This window comes from Rhinichthys klamathensis, unplaced genomic scaffold (genome assembly GCF_029890125.1).
Source record: "Rhinichthys klamathensis goyatoka isolate OS25496 unplaced genomic scaffold, OSU_Roscu_1.1 h1tg000896l_1, whole genome shotgun sequence".
Classification (NCBI taxonomy): Eukaryota; Metazoa; Chordata; class Actinopteri; order Cypriniformes; family Leuciscidae; genus Rhinichthys; species Rhinichthys klamathensis.
In genome coordinates, this window is record NW_026607246.1 from 175,925 (window position 1) to 198,709 (window position 22,785).

The 22,785-nt window shown below is 37.1% G+C and overlaps 1 protein-coding gene across 1 annotated transcript in view; it reads right to left on the reverse strand.

Annotated features, from left to right (window-relative positions):
- The window catches only part of eif3ea (eukaryotic translation initiation factor 3, subunit E, a), a 43,330-nt gene extending 21,496 nt beyond the window's left edge, over window positions 1-21,834 (reverse strand). Inside the window, exons 1-7 of the mRNA XM_056244003.1 lie at window positions 21,678-21,834; window positions 20,458-20,575; window positions 20,225-20,342; window positions 12,493-12,535; window positions 10,048-10,152; window positions 2,813-2,938; window positions 1,413-1,537 (exon numbers count right to left, since the gene is read on the reverse strand). Coding sequence (XP_056099978.1) covers window positions 1,413-1,537; window positions 2,813-2,938; window positions 10,048-10,152; window positions 12,493-12,535; window positions 20,225-20,342; window positions 20,458-20,575; window positions 21,678-21,767 — 725 coding nt within the window. The 5' untranslated portion in view covers window positions 21,768-21,834. The remainder of the gene's footprint in view (window positions 1-1,412; window positions 1,538-2,812; window positions 2,939-10,047; window positions 10,153-12,492; window positions 12,536-20,224; window positions 20,343-20,457; window positions 20,576-21,677) is intronic.
- Window positions 21,835-22,785: the final 951 nt, after the last annotated feature.

Sequence of the window (22,785 nt, forward strand, 5' to 3'; positions counted from 1 at the left end):
ACAAAACTTCAAGAATAACAAAAAGGAAAAGATCTTTTCACAGGGTCAATAACAGACCATGATCCCGTTTTCCAACTAAAACATGACAATACTGTTATTGTACATAAAACGCAGTGCATCTAATGCAGTAAATTACACTCGGATTCAGATTTATGGGGTCTGATTGCTCTACGTGGCCACAGCACTGCAAATAAAAACTGAAGGCAGAAGAGGTGAGAGAACAACACAAAAACGAAAAGTACGCTGCCAGCATTGAAAGACCTCTGATCTGACGAGCCCAACCGCAATTTAGAAGTACCTTTTTGGAGTGGTTTTAATGAAGCATAAGGAATGTTCTTGTATAATGACCACCTACGTCCAAAGGGCTGCTGTTAAGCCAGCCAATTGTCTGAAAGGCAGGTCAAACATTCACTCTAGGTTCACGGCCACAGGTCATGACCACTGTGTACTGTTTTTTAGGGCCAAAGAAAAAGCCAAACATAAATATGGTTTTCCAGCTAGCAACAGTGCAATAAGCAACCTCAATCTGTCTTTTCACCCACTATGGTCAGGTTCTAATGACTAATTATTGGTCTGGTCGTCCTTAATCATCTATGCTGGTGAAAACCGATGGAAAACAACATCTTAGAGGCAGAAGTCCATTTTGTCTTTGAATAGTGTATAGGCATTAGGATCCACAAAAGTGCATTAGTGGAAAAGTGTGGCCTTAAAATAGATGGAATGTAGAATTATTTAGTAGATCAAGTTTCCTACCTTAGGTACCAGGTGTAAACCCACTAAAAAAAGCTAGCAGACCCTTAAAGCTTCTTTGTACTCATGTGCACACAACAAGACAGAGCCTCGTAGCCCTTTAATGTGTTAAACCTTGACTAGTCAGCAACAAAAAGCCCCAGATTATTCTTCTAGAATGCACACTTATGAAAAATAAGTGTGTGTGTGAATATATGTACAAATGTTAAATGAATTTTGGGTTTGTGACTAGAAACTACCCCTTTTCCCTCATGTAACATTCAGACCTGATTGGGAATGAAAGTCAGGGGTGATTCATTAAAATAATTTTCCCATTTGGAAACATTTCTGAAAATGATTAAATAAAGATAAACATGCTTGTCCAGGATCGACAACACTGCTTTTTAAGAAGCTTAAAACATTAAACACGCGAGTTAAGCAGCCCATTTGCCATTGTCAGCATTCGTCCGTGCTGCCAGACTCATTTTCGAGCTGACCACTGGGGTCGTGGGTCTGTGAGCGGCTGGCTGGTGAGCCCAGCATCAGCAGTTTCATTTGCGGACTGTGGTGGGCTTTCCAACCTGGAGCTGTGCTCTCTTCCTACCTCATCCGTTTTTATTAGAGTCAAACCAAAGCAAAACCAAATCCCAGATGGAAAACGAGCAGCTTCAGAAGGTGCTTACTGTGGCTGGTAGAGGAAAAGCTCGATGATGTTGTCTCTGCCTTTGGGATGGTTGAAGAACACAAAGAGTGACCAGTGGATCAGCCAAGTCCTTTGCTGGAGAGACTGGAGAGGAGAACTTACAGTCTGTAGAGATATAACAAAAATAGAGGGGAAAAGGTATTAAAAATCATTGACAAGGATTGGTTCAACCCCAAATTAATTTTTTTCTAAGCATCATGTTGTTCCAAACCTGCATGACTGTGGAAAACATCCATGGAAAACAAAAGGAGATTTATTTGATTATATAATTTATTTGATAAATACAGTAAAAACGGTAATATTGTCAAATATTATTACAATTTAAAATAACCATTTACTATTTTAATATATTTTAATTCCTGCGAGGGTAAAGCTGAATTTTCAACAGCCATTACTCCAGTGTCACATGATTCTTCAGAAATCATTCTAATATGCTGATTTGGTGTTTAAAACAGTTGTGCTGCTTAATATTTTTTGTGGATTCTAAATAAATGGCAATTCAATAGGAATTTCAGTCACATTTTAGATTAGGGTCCAACTCTCACTATTAACTAACTATTAAATGACTTTTGCCTCAATTAACTCATAATTAGTGCTTATTAATAGTTAGTAAGGTAGTTAGTTTAGGTATTGGGTAGGTAGGATTAAGAGATGGTTTATGGTCATGCAGAATACGGCATTAATATGTGCTTTAGAAGTACTAATAAACAGCCAATATCCTAGTAATATGCATGCTAATGAGCAACTAGTTCGAAAATTCAGTAACACTTTAGTTTAGTGTCCAATTCTAACTATTTATTTGAAATAGAAATCTTTAAGAACATTATAAGTGCCGTTACTGTCACTTTTGATCAGTTTAATGCATTTTTGTTGAAAACAAATTAATTTCCACCAAAAGAATATAGTGAATAACATGAATGTAAGTAAATACTGATAAACTGTTCATTTTTAGTTGAACTATCCCTTTAAAAGGTGATTTGTCTTGATCGTGACTTGATCATAACAAGATGAACTTCTGACTCCGGAAAAGCAACACTTGGCTTCCGCTGCCTTCCAGACTCAGTACAAATAAAAGTTCAGAATTGAAATTTACAATGTCCAAAGACTTTAATTTTTTATTTACTCATACTTCTCCCAAAGCCAAACCCTTCTTTCCCAGCTCAATTCCTCCAATTAAAAATCAAGCTGCACCGACATAACACAGCAATTAAGGTTTTGCTTGACTTGTGAGTTGCGGTGAGAAGGATTTGAGGAGATGGAGAAGAGGAGGGGAGGAACGGCAACAGCAGCGGTGCTATGCTCAAACACAAGGCGGTCAATATTACGGCCTATGTAAGGGAATCTGAGTGTGGTATTGAATTCTGAGTGGCGGGGCATTACATTGTTATCGATAGTCTCTCTCAGGCGGGTGAGGTCCTCCATGGCAGCTTCCCAGTTCTGCATCAGGATCTCTGAGGCAAGCTTGCCCCAAAGAGAGTTCAGCGCATTTCTGTCTGTGGCGGGGACCTGCACAAACACACACAAACATAGAAAAATACATTGAACCACTGTAAACAGAGGTAGACAATGAAATCAACTCACTCACTCCCCATAAAATTACACTGGTAGGGTGGCAGTCTTGGTCCCTTTCCACTTTCTAAATACTGTATTTCTGACATCTGCCATTTCACAGAGTTAAAAGTTAAGCTCTTTGTTAAGCTGCTCGGTGGAGTATGGTTCGAGAATTGGGCTCGTAAGGGAAAAATGGATCTTGAAAGACTATTTAGCTTTTTATAGAACTTCTTTTGCTGTATTTCTGCGATAAAGTCACTGCTGCACCACACACAAACCCTTCTCCTTATTAAGCACATCTGAGGTAAAAAAAAAAAAAAAAAAAAAAAAAAATTAAAAAATCTGTTTTCTAATGTTAGGAATGACCTAATGAAAGTTTAATCATTTTACTCTGATGTTTATAATGATGATTCATTTAAAAATTTTATTTAAAGAATCTGTTTGTTTTTTATTCAAGAAAGTGTGTTTTTGAAGTGGTTGGGTTGAAGGGGTCATAAGACAAGGGCCAAAGGTTAAAGGCCAACTTGTCTGTGATATTGCTGGGAAATAATTACGCAAGTTAAACAAGTGCTCTTTAACTAGCCTGGGGTCAAGTGCTATCTTGAGGGAAAGGAGGGTCACGTCAAGAGTTGAAAATGGCTTCAAATCACCAAAACGAATAGGAACGTTTTTTTTTTATTTAATTTTTTTTTTATTCAGAAGCACAACATATAAATCAAATTAGTTTAAAATAAGTTACTATTATAGTAATTCTTTCTGATATCCGGTATGGAGCATCATCAAGTACAAATGAGGAACAAAAGCTCCCCGAAGGTCATGTGAACTTACGATGACCTTAATGCATTGCCTTTGGTGAGGGTCTTTAATGATGTGTGGTGTGCTACTACTGCTACAGCCTCTGTTACTGGCCCTAACACATGTCTGCAAGCTTTGATCAGCCCCGAGATGTGGACAGGACCGGAGTGGCGGGATGCTAATCAAAATGTCTGCTTGTGGAGGAGTGAGAGAATGAGGTCCAGACATTAGGTAAAGAAAATCAACTAACCAAATAGAAGGACAAACTAAACAAACACTTGGTGAGGATGGATAGTTGTGCGGTGCCAAAGTTAATGAAAACCATTTGAGTAGGTCTTTGCTGGACAAGTAATGATTAAATGTATTATTTAATTTACATTCACACAGACAATATGTTCGAAAGGCTGAACAGTCCTAAGGTTCTGTGTCACATCTACCTTGACTAAAATCCTTTGACAGCAGAAGCCAAAAACATAAGTCTTGTTAACAGAAACAGGCCCTTGAAAATAATGTTTAGGTAACTTGATTAACTAGTAATTGTGATAATCTCCTGAACATTTGGCACAAAAGAAAAACATCCTGCGGAATCGAGTTATGAAACCCCTGAAAGAAGCTCAGCTTCTTGTATGTAAATATGAACAAGATTTAACATGGTGCATCTCTGCAGACAATCAACTTCAAAGGAACATAAGATGTTTTAAATTATGACTCAAAACAAAAACAAACAAAGGGAAGAGATAATGTGTTGCAGATTAGCGAGCTGCTGAAGCATCTCAGCATGTTTCATGAAAAAAGGGGGATGAGCTATAGCCAAAGGCTCATGGGAAATGGAGTTATTAGACCTATGACAGACACTGAAATCTGATTGGATGGACACTGCTCCTCATGTACACTGCTGTTCAAAAGTTAGGGATCGGTAAGATTTTATTATGTTTTTGAAAGAAGTCTCTTAAGCTCGCCCAGGCTGAATTTATTTAATCAAAAATACAGTAAAAACAGAAATATTGTGAAATATCATTACTGTGCGAGCAGGACGAGGCCGAGGGATGTGAGAGCGGCGCGAGGCCGGTGGCAGGAGTGATCATGAACGACACCTGTGAGACGCACCGGTCTCGCATCTCTCACGGAGGAGCGGAAGCATAAAGGAGGAGCGACGACAGTGAGAGATGCGAGACCGGTGCGTCTCACAGGTGTCGTTCATTATCACTCACGTCCCTCGGCCTCGTCCTGCTCGCCACAATTACAATTTAAAATAATTGTTTTCTGTTTTAATATATTTTGAAATGTAATTTATTCCTGTGATCAAAGATATGTGTCACATGATCCTTCAGAAATCATTCTAATATGCTGATTTGCTGCTAAAGAGACCATTCTTATTATCATCAATGTTGAAAAAAAAAAATGAGTGTAAATTTTTTTCAGGATTCTTTGAAAGCGTTAAATGTTCTATTGATGTCTTTCCGCAGTTGAAACACAGTGATTATGAGACATGATCTGTATTTCGTTAAGTTGCACTGTATCTTTCAACATACCTTCTGATGTTCATTCATGTTTAATGCGTGCTTAAACTAATAATAAAGAACAAAGTTATCGGTTCTCATACTCTGTGCTTTAGCTTCGCTTGAACAGAGATGCTATCGCCAAAACGGTATTTATTGTTTGGTTTCGTAATAAAATGACAGAATTTAAAAGCTGAGACAAAGCACAAAGCTTATTGCGATTTATTGGATTGGAGGTATGCTACAAAGTTTTGTTAAAAAAAATCGATTCTTGGGATTTAAAAATTGATATTGGTTCAGCAAAATAAGATAAATCATCAGTTAAAATCGAGAAATCCAGCCCTAAAATAAATCTCTGTAGATTTATGGCAGGATAAAATCTACTTCTATATTTGCATAGTGACACACAGTAGTATGTTTCTAAAATCCATACAGTACAGTCCCAATCATCCTGCAACAATGGAGCCCTTTCATCAAAATTCCCAAGTTGGATGTGTCTAAACAATAGTCAAAGCCCAAAAACTTTGAGAGATCAGCTCGGAGGGACAACCGGGGAAAAAGCCATCCATGCTGCCAATATAAAGGTCAACGTTTCATTTCGAAAAGTGTTTGTTTTTTTTGTTTTTTTTTCCTGGAAGTCCCTGCCTGCTACATTTGGCGACGCTCCATGTCATTATGGCAGCTTTCTGCACACTAACTGGCTTTCAGCACTGGCCATGCAAGAATAGTTTCAATACCTGGGTTTTTCCACAAGTTACCTTGAGTTTCCATTGCCTCCTGAAACGGGCACATTTTCACTGACTGACCAGCAACAATAAATTTACTGTGCTGGGGATCTGACGGGACACTCAATCTTTATTCTCAACATCCAATCCCTGCATTAACAGATGATATGAATAAGTTGCTCTTTTCGCACCGGGCCCTCACTGTAACAGGACCTCGGGTCTGGATTTTGCAAGCCTGGCTTCCTTCGTTAAATGGCTGTGTTTCCCACGCTAGAGGAGTTCTAGAGCCTGACATCTCCCATGCTAGGAGCCATCCAAGGAGATGGGAGGTCCGGCTTGAAAAGAGGTGGATAATAAATGGATAGTAAATAAGAAAAGAAAAAGGGGCAGGTATTCGGTAAGAAAGCTCCACTAAAACCAGTTACATTATGGCTATTCCAATCGCCTTCTCACTGTTGATGAAAATAGAAGATAGAAGAATAGAAGAAGAGTTACAAAGCATATTATCTGAGAATTTGAAATAAAAGGATAACAATTTAAACGCTTCAAAACCTCCACAGGGAGAACATTTCTGGAAGCTATTTCCATTTATTTAGATCGAGCAGTGAACACATAACCAAGGCTGGTTGTTGTGTGAACAGTCTAATCCACTCAAAACGCTTGATGTGTTCACAATACCAATAATGTGGTTTTTCTAGGATGAGTAGACTATTATATTTTAACTTATCCTAAAAAAACCTTGAGAAAAACCTAACATGCATGTTTCCTAAGCTCTCGGCAGGGCACACTTACACAAGGAATAGTTCTCCTCAAGATAAAAATTCTGTCATTTACTCAACCTCATATTGCTCCAAACCTGTATGAACACAAAAGATACACTACCATTCAAAGTTTGGGGTCAGTACTTTTTTTAAATAAATAAATACTTTTTTTCAAATAAATGCTGTTCTTTTGAACTTTCTATTCATCAAAGAATCCTGTAAAAAAAATCCACAAAAAAACTAAGCAGATGTTTTCAACACTGATAATAAAAAATGCTTCGTGAGCATTAAATCAGCATATTAGAATGATTTCTGAAGGATTATGTGACACTGAAGACTGGAGCAATGGCTTCTGAAAAATCAGTTTTGCCATCACAGCTAATAGAAAACAGTTATTTTAAATTGTATTCATATTTCACAATATTACTGTATAGCCTTTTTTTTATTACCAAGCCCAAACTTTTGATGTTTCAATGTTTTTGTCTATACAAGTTTATTGGGTCCAGTGTTGTTTGTTTTGGACCCCGCTGACTTTTATTATATGGATAAAAACATTCTTTAAAAAATAAATAAATAATTAAAAACACTGTGTTGTGTTTTTTCCGCAAAAACATAGAAAGTCATACATGTTTTGGATGACATGATAGTGAAAAATGATGACAGAATTCTCAAGTATCCCTTTTAGTATGTCCTTGAAGCATCTATACTAATTAATATATGAAAAAAAGAGTGACAAAAACTGAAGGGTGTAATTCAAGGCTCGTCGGCCGTTCCTTCCCTCGGCTCCCACGAAAACCACAGGGACACAACAAACAAACAAACAAACAGCGTGACTGACGCTGCAGATCATTCACAAATGGGAAACATGTTGCAAATCTAAACAACACAGTCTTCATCACACCTCTGAAATGCTAAAACCAAGACTATTTAAAATCAAATAAAGGGTTTCTTTTCGGTCACTTGTTGCCACAGCGACGCTTGGCAAACGTCTGGCCTTTGTTTTTTGTTTTTTTTTACAACAATATAGGCTGAGTGAATCATACGTGAGAGCTGGTCTGAAGAAACAGGAGTGTATTCCATGTGAGAAGGCAGGCTATGTGGTTATGTGAGAAAAGCTCGCCGGCAAGGGAGTCCGATAACTTAGCCAGGCATGGAGCCTCTTGCAACACTTTTGGCCCAGGGCAGCGTTGACAATGGGCACCTCTCTTTAAGACACTGGACTACCTCCACACAGCCAGAGAGAAAGGAGCGGGTCAATTTGTTCGTTCCCAGCCGTCATTTGCCCCCCGCCCCACTAGCTAGACAGCAGCACTGCGCTGGGCTCTGAGCACCCGGATGCTTTTCCCCATAAGTTCATCTTTCACTCATTTCTACAGGCAGTGGGAGAGAAGCCACAAACACCAGAGCCCCAGCAATGAGCCCTTTGTTTATAGAGGAAATAAGAAGTACGCACGTGTAACATGGATACTGCCAGTACTCTCAGTGAACTGCAATTATCTTCCCCCACAAACCTACTTTGGTATTATCTGATTCCAAAAGTATTCCACTGGTGAAAATTATTTAATCCAAGGTCCTCGGTGCATCACCGCCTGGATCATTATCCAGACAACAACATTTTAAAAAAAAAAAAGGGAAAGGGAACTTAAAGGAAGATGTGAGTGTTTGTGTGCGCTCTAGGCTAGTTTCACACCACAAGACAAAACATCCAATTCTATGCTGGAATCAGATTTTAGTTTTTTTGGTGAGGTTGTTCACTTAACCTTTTAAATATAGTCCATATCAGACACGCGTATGATCAGGAGACAACTAACCAGCAAGTGAAAATCTTATCCTGAAAGTTTTATCACTGAAAAAATAGTATAAAATAAAAAAGATTTAAAGCACTTGTAATCTATTTTGTAAAACTCACATTACTTTTTTGAAAAGCATTTGTTTCAAAAAAAAAAAAAAAAAAAAATCTTCCTAGGGGACAGAAACAAATTATATAGGCTACATACAGAAAATAAAAATAAATACATGCAAACAAAATTAATAAAAATTATAATAATAATAATGCATGGATATAATAATCCATGTACATGTATAATTATTAATAATAAATAGCATGATATGCATTTATTATTATAAGCAAGAATAATATAGCTGGTATTATTAATCATAATAATAATAAATGCATGAAAGCATTAAAACAAATGTAACGATTCATTTAAAGGAATTGCAACCTGACTACCTGAAGTCACACAAAAAAATCAGATATGAATTGATTTATTTCCAGATCAGAACTGAAATGATTTAAAAGGATTTTTTTCTTTTCACAATGCAATTCTGATTTGGGCTTCATTTAACGGCATTATGAATGTGGCCTTAGTATCCATTTATTTAAAGAGATTGTGGCTCGATAAAAGTCTCAAAATGGTTTGACTGTTGGAAAAGAACACAAATTCTAGTCATCTTCTGTTGAAAAGCCTTTTTTTGGTGTCTTTGGAATATATGGAACAAGCTGTGTAACCTTTAACCCTTACAAAAACTGGGGAATCCTGTCAAACCAAGAGTGATTAGGCCACAAAATCCCCACCAATCATCTATGGGGAGCAGCACTGCCCATAAACCCATAAGCTTATGAAGTCTGCCACTAAACACAGCCCTGAAACAACTCCTAACCAAGTCCTTGAAGAGGTTCTTTTCAGCACTCAAGACATGCAAGGAATTTAACAAGACATGGGATGGCACTTTTCAGAAGTAATTACAGATCGTGAGCTTTTAGTTCTTTGGATTGCCTCAAGTGAAGAAAAAAAAAAGTTGCCTGTATTGTGGAGCAATGAATAAATGACACAATATTTCATGATAAAAGGATTTGGATTCTAATTTGAGAAAATTTACCTGTGAGCGAGCCATGTCTACTTTTCATCTGCGTCATTTTGAAAAACACAACGTTAAGTGCATGCGTAATGCTCGTAACTCACGGGATTTGGCAGAGTCTCGTACTAAAAAAGCAGAACCATATTAAGCAGAGACAATAATTCAAAGTCTCAATAGGGCGACCGTCTGGCTCAATTAACACCCACAAGGGGACTCTCCATCAAAATAAAACTGTTTGTCCATTAGACAAGAACTTATTAAACAAGAATGCATTTAATGGCATCAATTTGAGAGGGAGAAAATGAAAGGGTGTCGTGATGAAAAGAAGCTCTTGAAAATTGCCCCACTGGGAACGTCCCAGAGGAGAATTCTAGAAAACACAACTCTGTCATCTGTTAAAGACAGGGGCGTGGTAAGACACATACCAGGACTCTGAAGAAATACAGGTACTCCGCTGCACCTGAGTAGTTCCCACACTCGTACTGGAACTTGGCGTATCGATACAGGGTGTCCAAATACTCCTGCCGGAACTGCAAGGAAAGACAGATGTTAAACAAAGTCATTTTTCAATGCAAGGTGATTAATCATACACAGTGTCTACTGATAAAGTTTGATACACAAAATGTGTGTTTATGCGCAAAGGAAATCAAGAGTAACATATAACATTTCTGCCATATGAAGATGCCGGATAAGCCTTGTACTTGCTTAAAGGGATTCTATGCAGTTCTTTTAGCTTAACTGAACAGCTTCAGAGTTATTGAAATGGTTCTATGACTCATTTCGTTCGTTTGTTAAATAAGAGGCGATCTGAAATGTGTTGTTTTTGAAATCAAGTGACCAATGTACTTGCCGCTCACAGACTGTTGCCGCTGCGATCAGTGGCGTGGATACAGTGTTCTGTTGTGACGCGCATAGTCTTCACACGGACGCGCGCCTCAATCCGTTGCGGGGACTGAGAGACTCTCTATATTTGTTACGGTGAAATCACAAAACCTAATGAACTTGTCCCTGCTATACAATCACTAATAAACAATCGGTTTTGATGAGGAAAATAAACTATACTACTAGTACGGATTAGAACCCAGAACCTCTGACACACTTGGCAAAAGTTCTGCCACTGGACCATTAAAGTTTATGGGGATAATTGTCGGATCTATGAATTTAATCACGTGAAAATTCTCACCACTAACAACATATATTAGATCTCATTAAACGACAAATTAAACAATGTACTATTGTATACTATGTAACACGTCACGCTCTGCGTGAGTGGTATTTACGACATTAACGTTAAATACAAGTTCTCCACAGCGACTCTAGGGGTCACTGTTTGACAAAAACGGGATTCCTGCCTGGTGTCCCTTTAAACAATTTAGCTAAATAGACAATTAAATTACAAAAATCATAAGGCCAAGGCAATCGAGAACTTAGAAAAAGCCTTTATTTATTCATGGCTATAACATTCACAGCAGGGTGTGAAACATAACGTAACGTATTTAACGTATATGATCACGTAACGTAATCTTGCTAGGCAGTAGGCACAACTAGGGGTGGGCGATTTGACCAAAATCTTATATCACGATAGGAGTAATTTTTATTAATAATTAAACTTATTAAAGTAATCAAATGTATAAAAAAAACACTGCATAGCCTTTATAATGTAAATTAAATATACATTTATTCTTATTAAAGCTACAAAAGTGATTCAGTCAAGAGCAGTGAGAGATTTTCTCTTTTTTTGTTGTTTGATTAACATTAATAACGACAGCAGGTAAATTTGTATGCGAGCGACTGCACGGATATACTCATGCGCTTTCTTTCTCAACTGTTTATGCTCACTTAAGACATAAATGACTGTTTACTTGAAAAGACATGGTCACTTTGACACATAAGTATGTGTATTTAACTGTTCACTGTCTGTGAAAAGCACTCCGTTCAGTTCTCACGCTTCTTTAGGTGCGCGTCTCTCAGACAGCGCTGAGAAACAGTATCTCTTTACGTTGCTAACTGCGCTACAACGGTTTAAAATCACTCGTTTTTAAACAGAAATACTTAAAAACGCATGCAAACGATAGGCTTTCGTGACGGCGTAGCACAGCAACGTCACATGAGCGTAACCACGATAGAGACGACAGTCCAAAATCTCTACCTAGATCTAGATATATCGCCCCACAACATGTTTATTCCTTTCAAAATCTAATAAGCTACCTTAAACATCAAGGAACAGCTCTTCAGGAAACTTTGTTCACATGTGAACCAACATGACCTCAAACACAATCCTCAATTTCAGCTAACAGCGATGACCAGAGAGCACCGGCAGTTTGATGGACAGTTCGATAGAACATGCTCGGGAAACTTGCTGGCAGAGCGTCTTAGAACAGAGAGCTCATTGTGTGTGTAGTTTAGATCTGTGTGTTTGTGTGGTCACAGTAAACTAGAGCCCTGGTGCGGATGTCGTTAAGGCCACAGGAGCCTTCCTGGGGGCGGCGACGAGAGGGTTGTTAAGGCGAGGATCGTGTCATAAAGACGGCGTAGCCTGTGCAGTGAAGGTGCACTGAGGACAGGCCCCAGGTCAGTCTCAGGATGCTGGGGTGGGAGTGCCGTCAAGTCAAATATAGAATCCCCAGCATTCTTGAGGCCATACCCACGGGTCCCGAGCTGTTCTGTTTATTCTTAACAATTCGCCACAGAATGTAAATGTCCACAGAAATTTCTGCAAGCCATAAAATCCCCGAAAATGACTTAAGGTTTGGGAAGTCGTTTCGCTGCTCAGGGCCGCCCCTCCTGTTGGCCCCCGAAAACAACACTGGGTTCATAGAGAAGTCATGAGAACTCTTCAGAAGGGTGGAAGAGTCAGCAGAAGTACTTACGCCATGCTTGTCAGCCAGATAGTCGAACAGCATACGCCCGTCCCTGGAACACAGAAACATTTTGCGGTGAGCAACAGTTGATGGAATACACTTATTTTTAAAAGGTATAAATAATCATATTGAATAAAATCATATTTTAATATTTTACATTTATATAAAAAAAAATAAAGGTTTCACTTTATTTTGATGGTCCCTTTAACATTCTGTTGACTTATGTAACGTTGCACCTACATGTATTACTAGAGTATTAGTATGCTGGTAGGGTTAGGGTTAGAATAAGTTGACATGTAGTTGCAAAGTATCTTATAGTCAGTAGAATGTCTGTTGGAGGAGCATCACAATGAAGAGTTTGCAAATATTAAACAGACTAACACTACTAATACTCTAATGAGAGTTAGTTGACATGTAGTTGCTAAGTTACTTATAATCAACAGAATGTTCAAAAGGGACCATCAAAATAAATTGTTACAAAATAAAACCTAAAAAAAAAATATATATATATATATATATGAAGAGTTTGGTTCCAAAACGCGATAAACGCCATTTAAAAAAAAAATTGTTACTGCAAAAATCAGTATTGTATCTGGTTGGCATTGAAAAGTCAATGTTTAATTTTAAGTAAAATGCGATATCCGCCGTGTTATTCTGTCATGTTTTCTCCCTTTCTTTCCAAACCGCGACAAACGCCAGTCTCCCTTCTCTGCAGAATGCGATATATCCGCTCTCAACCAATCACAACGCACCATTCCACGCAATGTAAACAGTAACGGCAGCGCCGTTATACACCCGGCTTCCTAGTTTTTCTTATCTATTTTGTACTTTTCGATCAACAAACAAACAAAAAAATGAATAATTTTGACGGCATTGATGAACCTGTGGTTGTTTCTGCGGTGGGTAAGAAACGTAAGGCATCGACATCGAATCATTTACGTGAGGAGATTAAGAAGATGAGGCACTCGGGAGGAGGAAAAATGTTTTCAATCTTCTTTACAGTTCTTAATAAAAATATTATACTAATAAACTTACGTTGTTGTGTATTTTCAACAGTTTCAATGTGAAAAAAAAAAAACTTTTATATTGATTCAATGGATTAATTGCATTTTGATTTTTTTTTTTCAAAAAAATGGATTTATTGCATTTTGGGGGAAAAAATAATCAGTTTTTATAATAAATCTTTGAAAATCAAAACCTGGATTTTAATTTTTTTTGTTATTATGACCTACAAATCCTATGTGAAAGTTTGAAACAGAAAATAGTGGTTTTCATCTTTCCACTTTCTTGGTAAAGAAAACACATTTTAACTCAAATTAATCTAAATGGATTTATTGCGTTTTGGAACCAAACTCTTCATATATATATATATATATATATATATATATATATATATATATAATCGTTCTTCAAAATATCTTCCTTTGTGTTCAGCAGAAGAAAGAAACTCATACAGGTTTGCAACAACTTGAGGGTGAGTAAATGATGACAGAATTGTCATTTTTGGGTGGAGTATCCCTTTAATACTGGGGTTTAGAAAAAACAATAAGCCAAAACACGAGCCTTAAGTAACACCACTTAGGAAACACCACTAATTAAACAAAAAATAAGGTAACGAAGAAATGAAAAACAAACACATTGTGTCTCCTCCTCAGGTGAGATGGGAGTAAGAATCTACTGCGACTTGTGCGTATCATTGAGTTTTGCCAAAATGCTCGGCACGGGGGGCTGGTAACCAAGCTTACCGCATGACCACCTCCGCCAAATGTGGCCGGCCTCAGAAGAATTCGGCAAATGAAGCCATGCATGCTCCAGACAGAAAGAGGAGGTTTGCACGTTTATTTTATTTGTGGGGAGGTTCAAAGGCTGTTTATAAAGGCATTCTCCTGCAGAACTGCTTCTGTTCCATTATACTATCATCTGACAGATGCTGGGACTCTGGGTGGAGACGAGCCACCTCCCTTACGCCACGTCCTAAACAGCGATAAGTGATAAAAACCTACCATTCTCTTCGGTGTAAATCAGGTTATTGATGTAAGCAGACATATCCGCAACCAGCAACAGTACATTTATGCAATTGTCTGATTTATATTTCTATGCCGTTGCGCTGGCGAGCCTCACCCTTTGAGAAATCTCATTGGTCTATAATCTCGCTCCAAATAAGAACATCAGGAAACAAGGAATAGTTCACCCAAAAATGTAAATTTCTAGTTGAATGTCCAAGCTGCTCTTTTCCATACAATGAAAGTGAATTGTGAGCACAACTGTCGAGCTAATTTTGACTAACGACTCACATTTCAGTCCGTTTTTCAAACAAAGCTATTGTATGGCTTCAGAAGACTTGGAATATAAAGAATAAGTCATATGGAACACTTTCATGATGTATTTTTCTACATCATAAAATGCATTGACCTCCAGTCTAACAGTCAAAAAGTTCTAGATTCTAGTCCTTGGGCTGCATGAATTGGGTAAACAAAATGTATTGCAATTTTTCTAAGAAATGTTTCAGTATAAACATTTTTTTTAACTGTCTGCAGGTTTGATTTGCTTGTTTGTAGGGCTACATAATTTGGCCAACATTTTTGTGATTATATATCAATATGACTATATAATAATAATAATAATAATTATTATTATTATTACAAAAAAACAAAAAAACTTTAAAATTACAAATGTATTACAAATATATTTCACATTAACATTATTCTGATTAATCGTGCAGCCTAACTCAATACCCATTCACTGTCACTGTATGGAAGAGAGCAGTGTGAACATTCTTAAAGTCTTCTCTTGTGATTCAGAGAAGAAATAATGTCATGTAGGTTTGAAAACAACACATTTTTTGATGAACTATCCTTTTAAACACGAAATATCTACTAATGAGAACAAATATCGAGATTGCTCTTTTCAAATTGCTTGTCTTGTCGCATCAAACCTGATTAGAACAGTCAATACTGAACATTTTTGCATTCGCCCAACCTCCTCAGCTCTCACCTAGTAACTCCAAAAACTAACAGTCAGTCCATGTTTATCTGTCTGCTGAGGAGAACATTACATATTTTACACCACCTCCCGTCTGGGTTGAAATGAGGAACAGACAGGGCAGGTTTCGCCATGGAGGTCAATGCATTGGTGCTGAGGGAACTGCGAGATAACTCGGCCCTCAGCCATTCAGTGCAGCTCATCCATCCATCACGCTCAGTCTGTTAAAGAAAAAATCCATCGCCACTCCATATGTCCTAACTCTCCTGAACAATGGTCCTGACAGATTTCCAAACATGATATCACCTGCTTACAGCATCCGCCCTGTGAGCGGCATTGTCGGAGCTGACCCAGTAAACATCCGACTGACGTTGTTTAAAAGAAACATGTCGCACACAAGCAGCTATTAACAAATAAAAGAACAAATAAAGACGAGTCCTGATCTGCACTTCCTCGTGGTCGTCTCGGCCTGTGAAACTCCAGACACCGAAAAATGCCCCCCCGAAACCCGAAATATTCAGATCGAACAAGTAAACTTCAAAGTCGCTCGTTAATGAAGAGCAGACATCCATTTGAGTGGGTTAATTAAGACTGCGCCTGGTTCTAAGGCCACATACTTAATCCTAAACTGTGATAAAAGCATGTTTTGGAGAAACGAAACGCAAACTGGTGTTTAAAAATGTCTAGGGAAGGCAATACCACCTACTGAGATTTCACACTGTAGAGACACCACAAACACACATCGGTAGCCTGATAAAATATATGGAAGCGCGGTGCTGTATTAACGCTAGTCAAAGCAAGCAATTAAACAATAACTAAGTGCAGATCGTGGCCTCAGCTGCTGCCTCTATACCTGCAGGGGCCAAAAGACATAGAACACAGACAAAAAAAGATATAAAACAGCTCTAGCAAAATGTGATTAAAAAGTTAACCAAAGCAATTAGCAATTATTGCTGCGGCAAGCAAATTTCAACAAACCCCTAACCCAAATATTAAACTTGAGCATACCTTGTTCTACATGGTTTGTGTTAAAGATATGAATGATACATTAAATCATGCAGCTTTTGATTTTGAACATCCTAACAAACGTTTAGACCCCTTTTCAGTTAGTAAACATGGTGACGTTTTTTTGTGGGCGGAGCTTAGGTGGAGGCAGAACGATCCCTCTGGCCGCTTCCCTAACGTTAGTTTGCTAGCTCAAGTTTTGTTAGCTTGTTTTTTAACAATGACTGGAGAAAACTCGATTTTATCTTAATGTGTAAGGTCACTCGGTGTCCAGGACCGCGATTGTTATTTGCAAAAGTTAATTTTAACGGACGGAACCAGATTGGCTGACCCGTACACGCTCACTCAATGGATGGACGATCTGACAGGATTAACGTTAACGTTACCTCGGTTGAGGGGCCTGACTTCTACACCTATCCGATAGAGAAACTGAGCGTAAAGAGAAACTGGGTGAGGGCATATAAATCTTTAGATGCCTATAACTATGTGCTGAATGGTCATGTACAAGACTTGTGTGGTACGATCCGCAGTTCTGCCGAGCCAGCGCAAAGAAGACAATCTAAAGAGTGATATTACGGTGCAATTTTAATGATGTGAATATTTTCTACAAATAAAAATTCCAGATACAGCATATTAATATTTCATTGATTCTTGCACCCAACAACACAAGATGACATTTAATAATACTAATAATAATTTAAGCTCCTTATTATGTAGCCGAATCTGTGCTGGTTTGTATTAGCCGCCTCCAGTTGTCCGTTTGTTTTGCCTCCAGCTAGCGCCGTGACGTAATTGTGACGTCGGCGCAAAAGGGGTCTATAGGACCGCAATAAGAACTACCCAGAACACATTACCGACTGCATAGCAACACCCTGGCAACCAACCACAACACCCTAGTATTGTATCATCGACTTCTTTTTGTGTATGTGTAAAAATCTAGATTCTAACTAGGCTAAATCTGCTAAAACCACAAAGCTATAATTACAACTATAATTAACAACACGAACATTCACAGTAATAAATGTAAATTGATCGGTAAATGTAATTTATTTCATTAATATCGACCAAACAATATTGACAAGAAAACACTTACTGATCTTTATTTATTACTGACTGTTTTTGAATAATTACTCAAATTATTATTACTTAAACAACTGAAAGCTACATGTCATTGTATTTTGATTTGCCATTTTAGTGGTTAATTATTTATATTAATAGCATATAAGATTTTGCTGGGTTCATGAGAAAACTGCATGCAGTTCATTAGTTAATGAAACGCTAATGAAAGTTAAATAAAAATAAACCACTTCCTTAAAAAATATGGCCATTAACCAACATCAGAGAACCGTGGCCTGAACATGTGAAAGTGTCGTTAAATTATTGAAATATTAACTTCAAAGGGATCTTCAAGTAAACATTTTAGGCTAAAGGATCAGCTGACAAAAAAGGGAATCCCTGCTATAAAGGACAGGCAAAGATTCAAATATTTAAATGATCGGGTCTAAATGATCTCAAATATAGTGGCTAAATCAGTGACTGACTCATTGCTATAAATTCTCTTCTGTTCTATCTAGGTTTGATGGCGACTGATTGAGAGCAGAACAATGTCTTTTCAATCCAACATAATCAACAGGAATCCACTATCTCTAATCCAGCAAATCCCTCCAACTGCTAATGGTAATGCTATTTGAGAATATCTCCTTGCTTTAGTGATCAATGCAACTACAACCTTATTTTAATTAAGAAAAAACATCTCTTAATCCCTAATACACCACATATCTAAACCTTAAACATCTAGATTGGCCGGCAGCTAGAAATGAGGCACATCCATCAAAGAAAAGAGAGCACTAGATGAGGACTAAGTTTAACCAAAATATTTTAATTACGGCAAAGTCAGCATCGAAAAGTATCCTCCGTGAAACTCACCACAGGATGCTCTAACATTCTGCTCTTCTGAAATTTGCAGAATGAAACCATATACTCATCCACATGGCAATTTCAATCAAATGTGAACCGATTGTGATTACAAATGCCCGCTGATGTTCTGCCATCCACTTAATTAAATGGCACTTAAGCCAGACCATCCAGAAAAAGAGCCACAAATGTTCTGTTTGGAGTATCGTCTAGCATCGAGCAGGGCTTCATCCCACATCCCTGAGGACTGTCTTGTCTCAATTGTGCAATTGTACACTGTTCAACTTGCATTAGATGAACAACAAAATAACTAATGTACCATCTCAGCTGTTGCTTGGAATAGACAATGACTAATCTTCTGTCATAACATTAAACGACTCTCCAGTCTTCTTCCAGTAAAACCCACAGACATGTAAAGGTCTATACAAATGTACTGTTAAGTACAGAAAGATCAATTCTAATTTGAAGTCAACCACTGTACACTCTAAAGCGTGCACAAAATACAAAAAAAACAGGGCATGGCCAAACCCGTCTGAATACACAAACGAGCCAATGAAGACGAGCAGTCCTTGACTGGCTGAATAAATAAATTAACTGAAATTCAAAAGCACTGACAAAGTAAAAACAAAGTAATAATAACTGTTACGAGCCTCTGCTCGTTCTCTTTTTTTCTCTTTTCTTTTTCTTTCTGAGCATAGTTACCAATTGGATGGGGGCGGAGCCTGATTATCCCTAACACCTGCGGCCTCTGCTTATTTAAGAGCTGCTGGTGGCACCTCATGATGGCCTACCTCAAGAAACCTATTGTTGGTGGTTTTTCCTTTTCTTTTGTACAGGATGGTGAGTTTTGTTTGTTTAGTTGTATTAGAATAGAGGGAAAGCATAGGTAAGCTGACCCGGACGATTCTTTTGAGTTTATTTTTCTCGGTAGTTAGGAAATGTTAACTTAGTTGTAGTTTAGATTAGTTAGCTTGACAGTCCTGGTTGAGTTTTGTGTGTTTATATGTTCCTTTGTTTTGTTACTTTTACTGCCAATAAATGTAATCCTTTTCTTGCCCTGGCCATTGCGATTTGTTTGTAACCTTTTTTTTTTTTTGAACGACTTATGTTGGTCCCTAATCTGGGTCATAACAATACACAGATTGTTTAAAACAAACTTTTAGTGTAAAAAATGTTTTGCCTAAAAGATAATTAAATTTCCTAAAGACATAGACCAGGAACAACCTTTAATGAATGCAGCGATCACAATCTAGACAGGTGTGTTAAAAGGAACATCTCATACATGGCTTATATTGATATTTAGATACTCCGGTGAGACAAACCCTTTTAATAAATGGATACTTTATTCACCCAAAAATGAAAATTTGCTGTTAATTTACTTACCCTTGGGCCATCCGAGATGTGGATAATTTTTCTTAAGTACAAGAGTAAAGAAGATTTGTAGCTAAAACCAGGGGCGGCGTTTACGTATGGCAAATAATGGCAGTTGCCATACACTGGCATTCAGACATTTTTTGTACATTACGCGATCGTTTCACTTAAGACCTCAATTTATAGTCAGGAGCCATGGGTATTAATTTTGTTTTGCATGTATACTTTTTTTTTTTTTTGACTCCTAAAGTGACAGTAGCCATTGACTTGCATTGAATCACTGTGGACCACGGTTTCAGCTAAACTTCTTAACTGTTCTACTGAAGGAAAATAAGTCACCTACATCTTGGAGGGCCTGAGGGTGAGTGAATTAACAGATTTAACCATCCCTTTAAAAAAAAACAATAAGATTATGTGACGAGACAGTTGAAAATATTTAGTGCATGTGTAATTTCAGCATTTACTGTACCTTGTAGACTGCATCTGTCTCATGGTCTCTGGGTCCTCAAAAACCTTCACAATCGGCTCTGTGTCAGCTTGCAGTTGTTTCAGTTGAGCCACAACTTCAGTCCTCTTCTCTCTGAGAGCTGCAAACAGGTGACACATTTTAGATATGAATCTCATACATTAGTCAATTCTCAAGCATCACATTTAGCGACGCGTCTTTTATCACTGAAGACCATTAGAACTGAAAGCACTTACAGCTGGGTATTTCTTTATCAGGATATAAATTCCTGTATACATCCATGGCAAAGTCCACCATGTTCGTGTCACTGAGGAGATCCAGTTTTCCATGGAGGAGCTCATTCTCATTGTAGATCTAGAAAACAGTGACCGTACATTCATGCAGATGTGAGAATGCATACATATATAGGTACAATTTTATTAATGTTTTTGAAATAAGCATCTTATGCTCACTATGACTATGCTGAAAAACAGTGATTTTGTGAAATAATTACTTTTTAAATAAATGTTTTCCATTTAAATATTCTAAAATGCAAGTTATTCCCTGTGATGGCAGATCTGAATTTTCAGCACCATTACTCCAGTCTTCAGTTCAGTGGCACACGATCCTTCAGAAATCATTATAATATGATGATTTAGTGCTCAATAGTGTATCATTCTATAGTGTATCAATTGGTGCCCAATTATCAATAAAGGTTATCATCAATGTTGACAACAGTTCCAGCTTAATATTTCTGTGGAAACTGTAATACTTTTTTTCAGAATTCTGATGAATAGAACAGCATTCATTTGAAATAGAAATCTTTTGCAACATTATAAATCTATTTACTGTCATTTAAATCAATTTAATGCGTTCTTTTTGATTAAAAGTATTTATTTCGTCATCTTTTTAAAGATAGATGAAGTTTTTAACATTGATAATTTTGTTTATTGGGCACCAAAACCGCATAGAATGAATTCTGAAGGATCATGTGACACTGAAGACTGGAGTAATGATGCTGAAAATGGAATAAATTATACATTTAAATGAAATAGAAAACGTTTATTTTAAATTGTAATGATATTTCATATTACTATTGTTACGTTACTGGTTTGTCAGCTGGTCAGAAACTCTTTCACGCTGCTTGTGAAAGCTATGCAGCTCACGGTGTTTTGCTAGCCTACACAGCTAGCAAACAACTAATAGAGGGATTAGTTGTACTGTGGTTAAACTGGGTCCATAATTATTCAGGTCAAAGTTTTTTGGTTCTGTCAATGTCTTTTATTCACTGTGTGTTATTTTATTGCCGGCTGAACTCATGAGTTGTGTTTTTTTACACAATACCGGACGTAAGTTACCGGTGCGGCTCCACTATTGCGGCTACCGGCTGCGCGCACGTGGCATTACCTATGCCGCCTTCTACAAACAAACAGTGCTACAACACGCCTGCAAAAACGAACGTATGTTACACATGTACCTCTTTTACTGAAAGGAATTCCAGCAGTGGGAAAACGAGATGCCTGTCCAAAAAGTGGGCGATTTTGGTGGTCAGATCGTATTCCGCCATGTTGACTACGGAAGAGGACGCGCTTCAAAAGGGGGAAAACTTTATTTAATATAGTGTTCACACAGTACAAAGCGCCATAGCCTGCAGGTGTAAGTAAAAAGTCACAGAGTATCAGAGAATATACTGTTTTAAATTGAATGTTGTTTACTCTGTAGCTTTATTCTATAATATTTTTATTTTGCTTAAAGTAACAAAATAAACAGAATAAAAAATATATATATATATATATATATATATATATATATTATACTGTTTATTTTGTTACTTTGTAGCTTTATTCTATAATATTTTTATTTAGCATAAAGTAACAAAATAAACAGAATATATATATATATATATTTAATTTACTATATTATCTGTAGCTTACTTATAAATGCAAGAAAAACGAGTAGAATAAAATAAAGTTTAAACAAATTGAAAACAAATGGGTTTATTAATAATACGCTAACTCTAATGTAAAACAGAACGAAATGGGGGATAATTTAAGGAATAAAATGAAATTGTATTAATAAAATTTACTTGAATATTCTCCGCTAAAGTTAACAGATGAAACAGAATACAATGTTTAAATAAAATTTACTCAACTGCACTTCTAGGAAAGAATAAAATAAACTGACTTTAAAAAAAAAACATTAGGTTTAATAATTACATTTCGTCTATTGTAAAATAACAGAACAGAAGAAATGTAAAGAATAAAATTGTATTAAAGGCAGGGTAGGTGATTTGTTCCAGAAACATTTTTTGTTATGTCAGGTGGTCATGATTATTTTCCAGCATGGACAAGATAACTATCATGACTCATGAATGGTTTTCATGTGCAAAATTTGACGGAACAGATATATAGTCGGTAGATAATTCTTTTTTTTCTTTTTTTTTTATGAATTCGAATGAGAGAGAGAGAATAATTTATTGTACTCACAAATAGAATAAAATAGAAAAATAAGTTTACTAAACTCTACATGAATATAATAGCCAACAACAATCTCTCCTAAGTGTGTAATTCTCTGATAGCCTACTT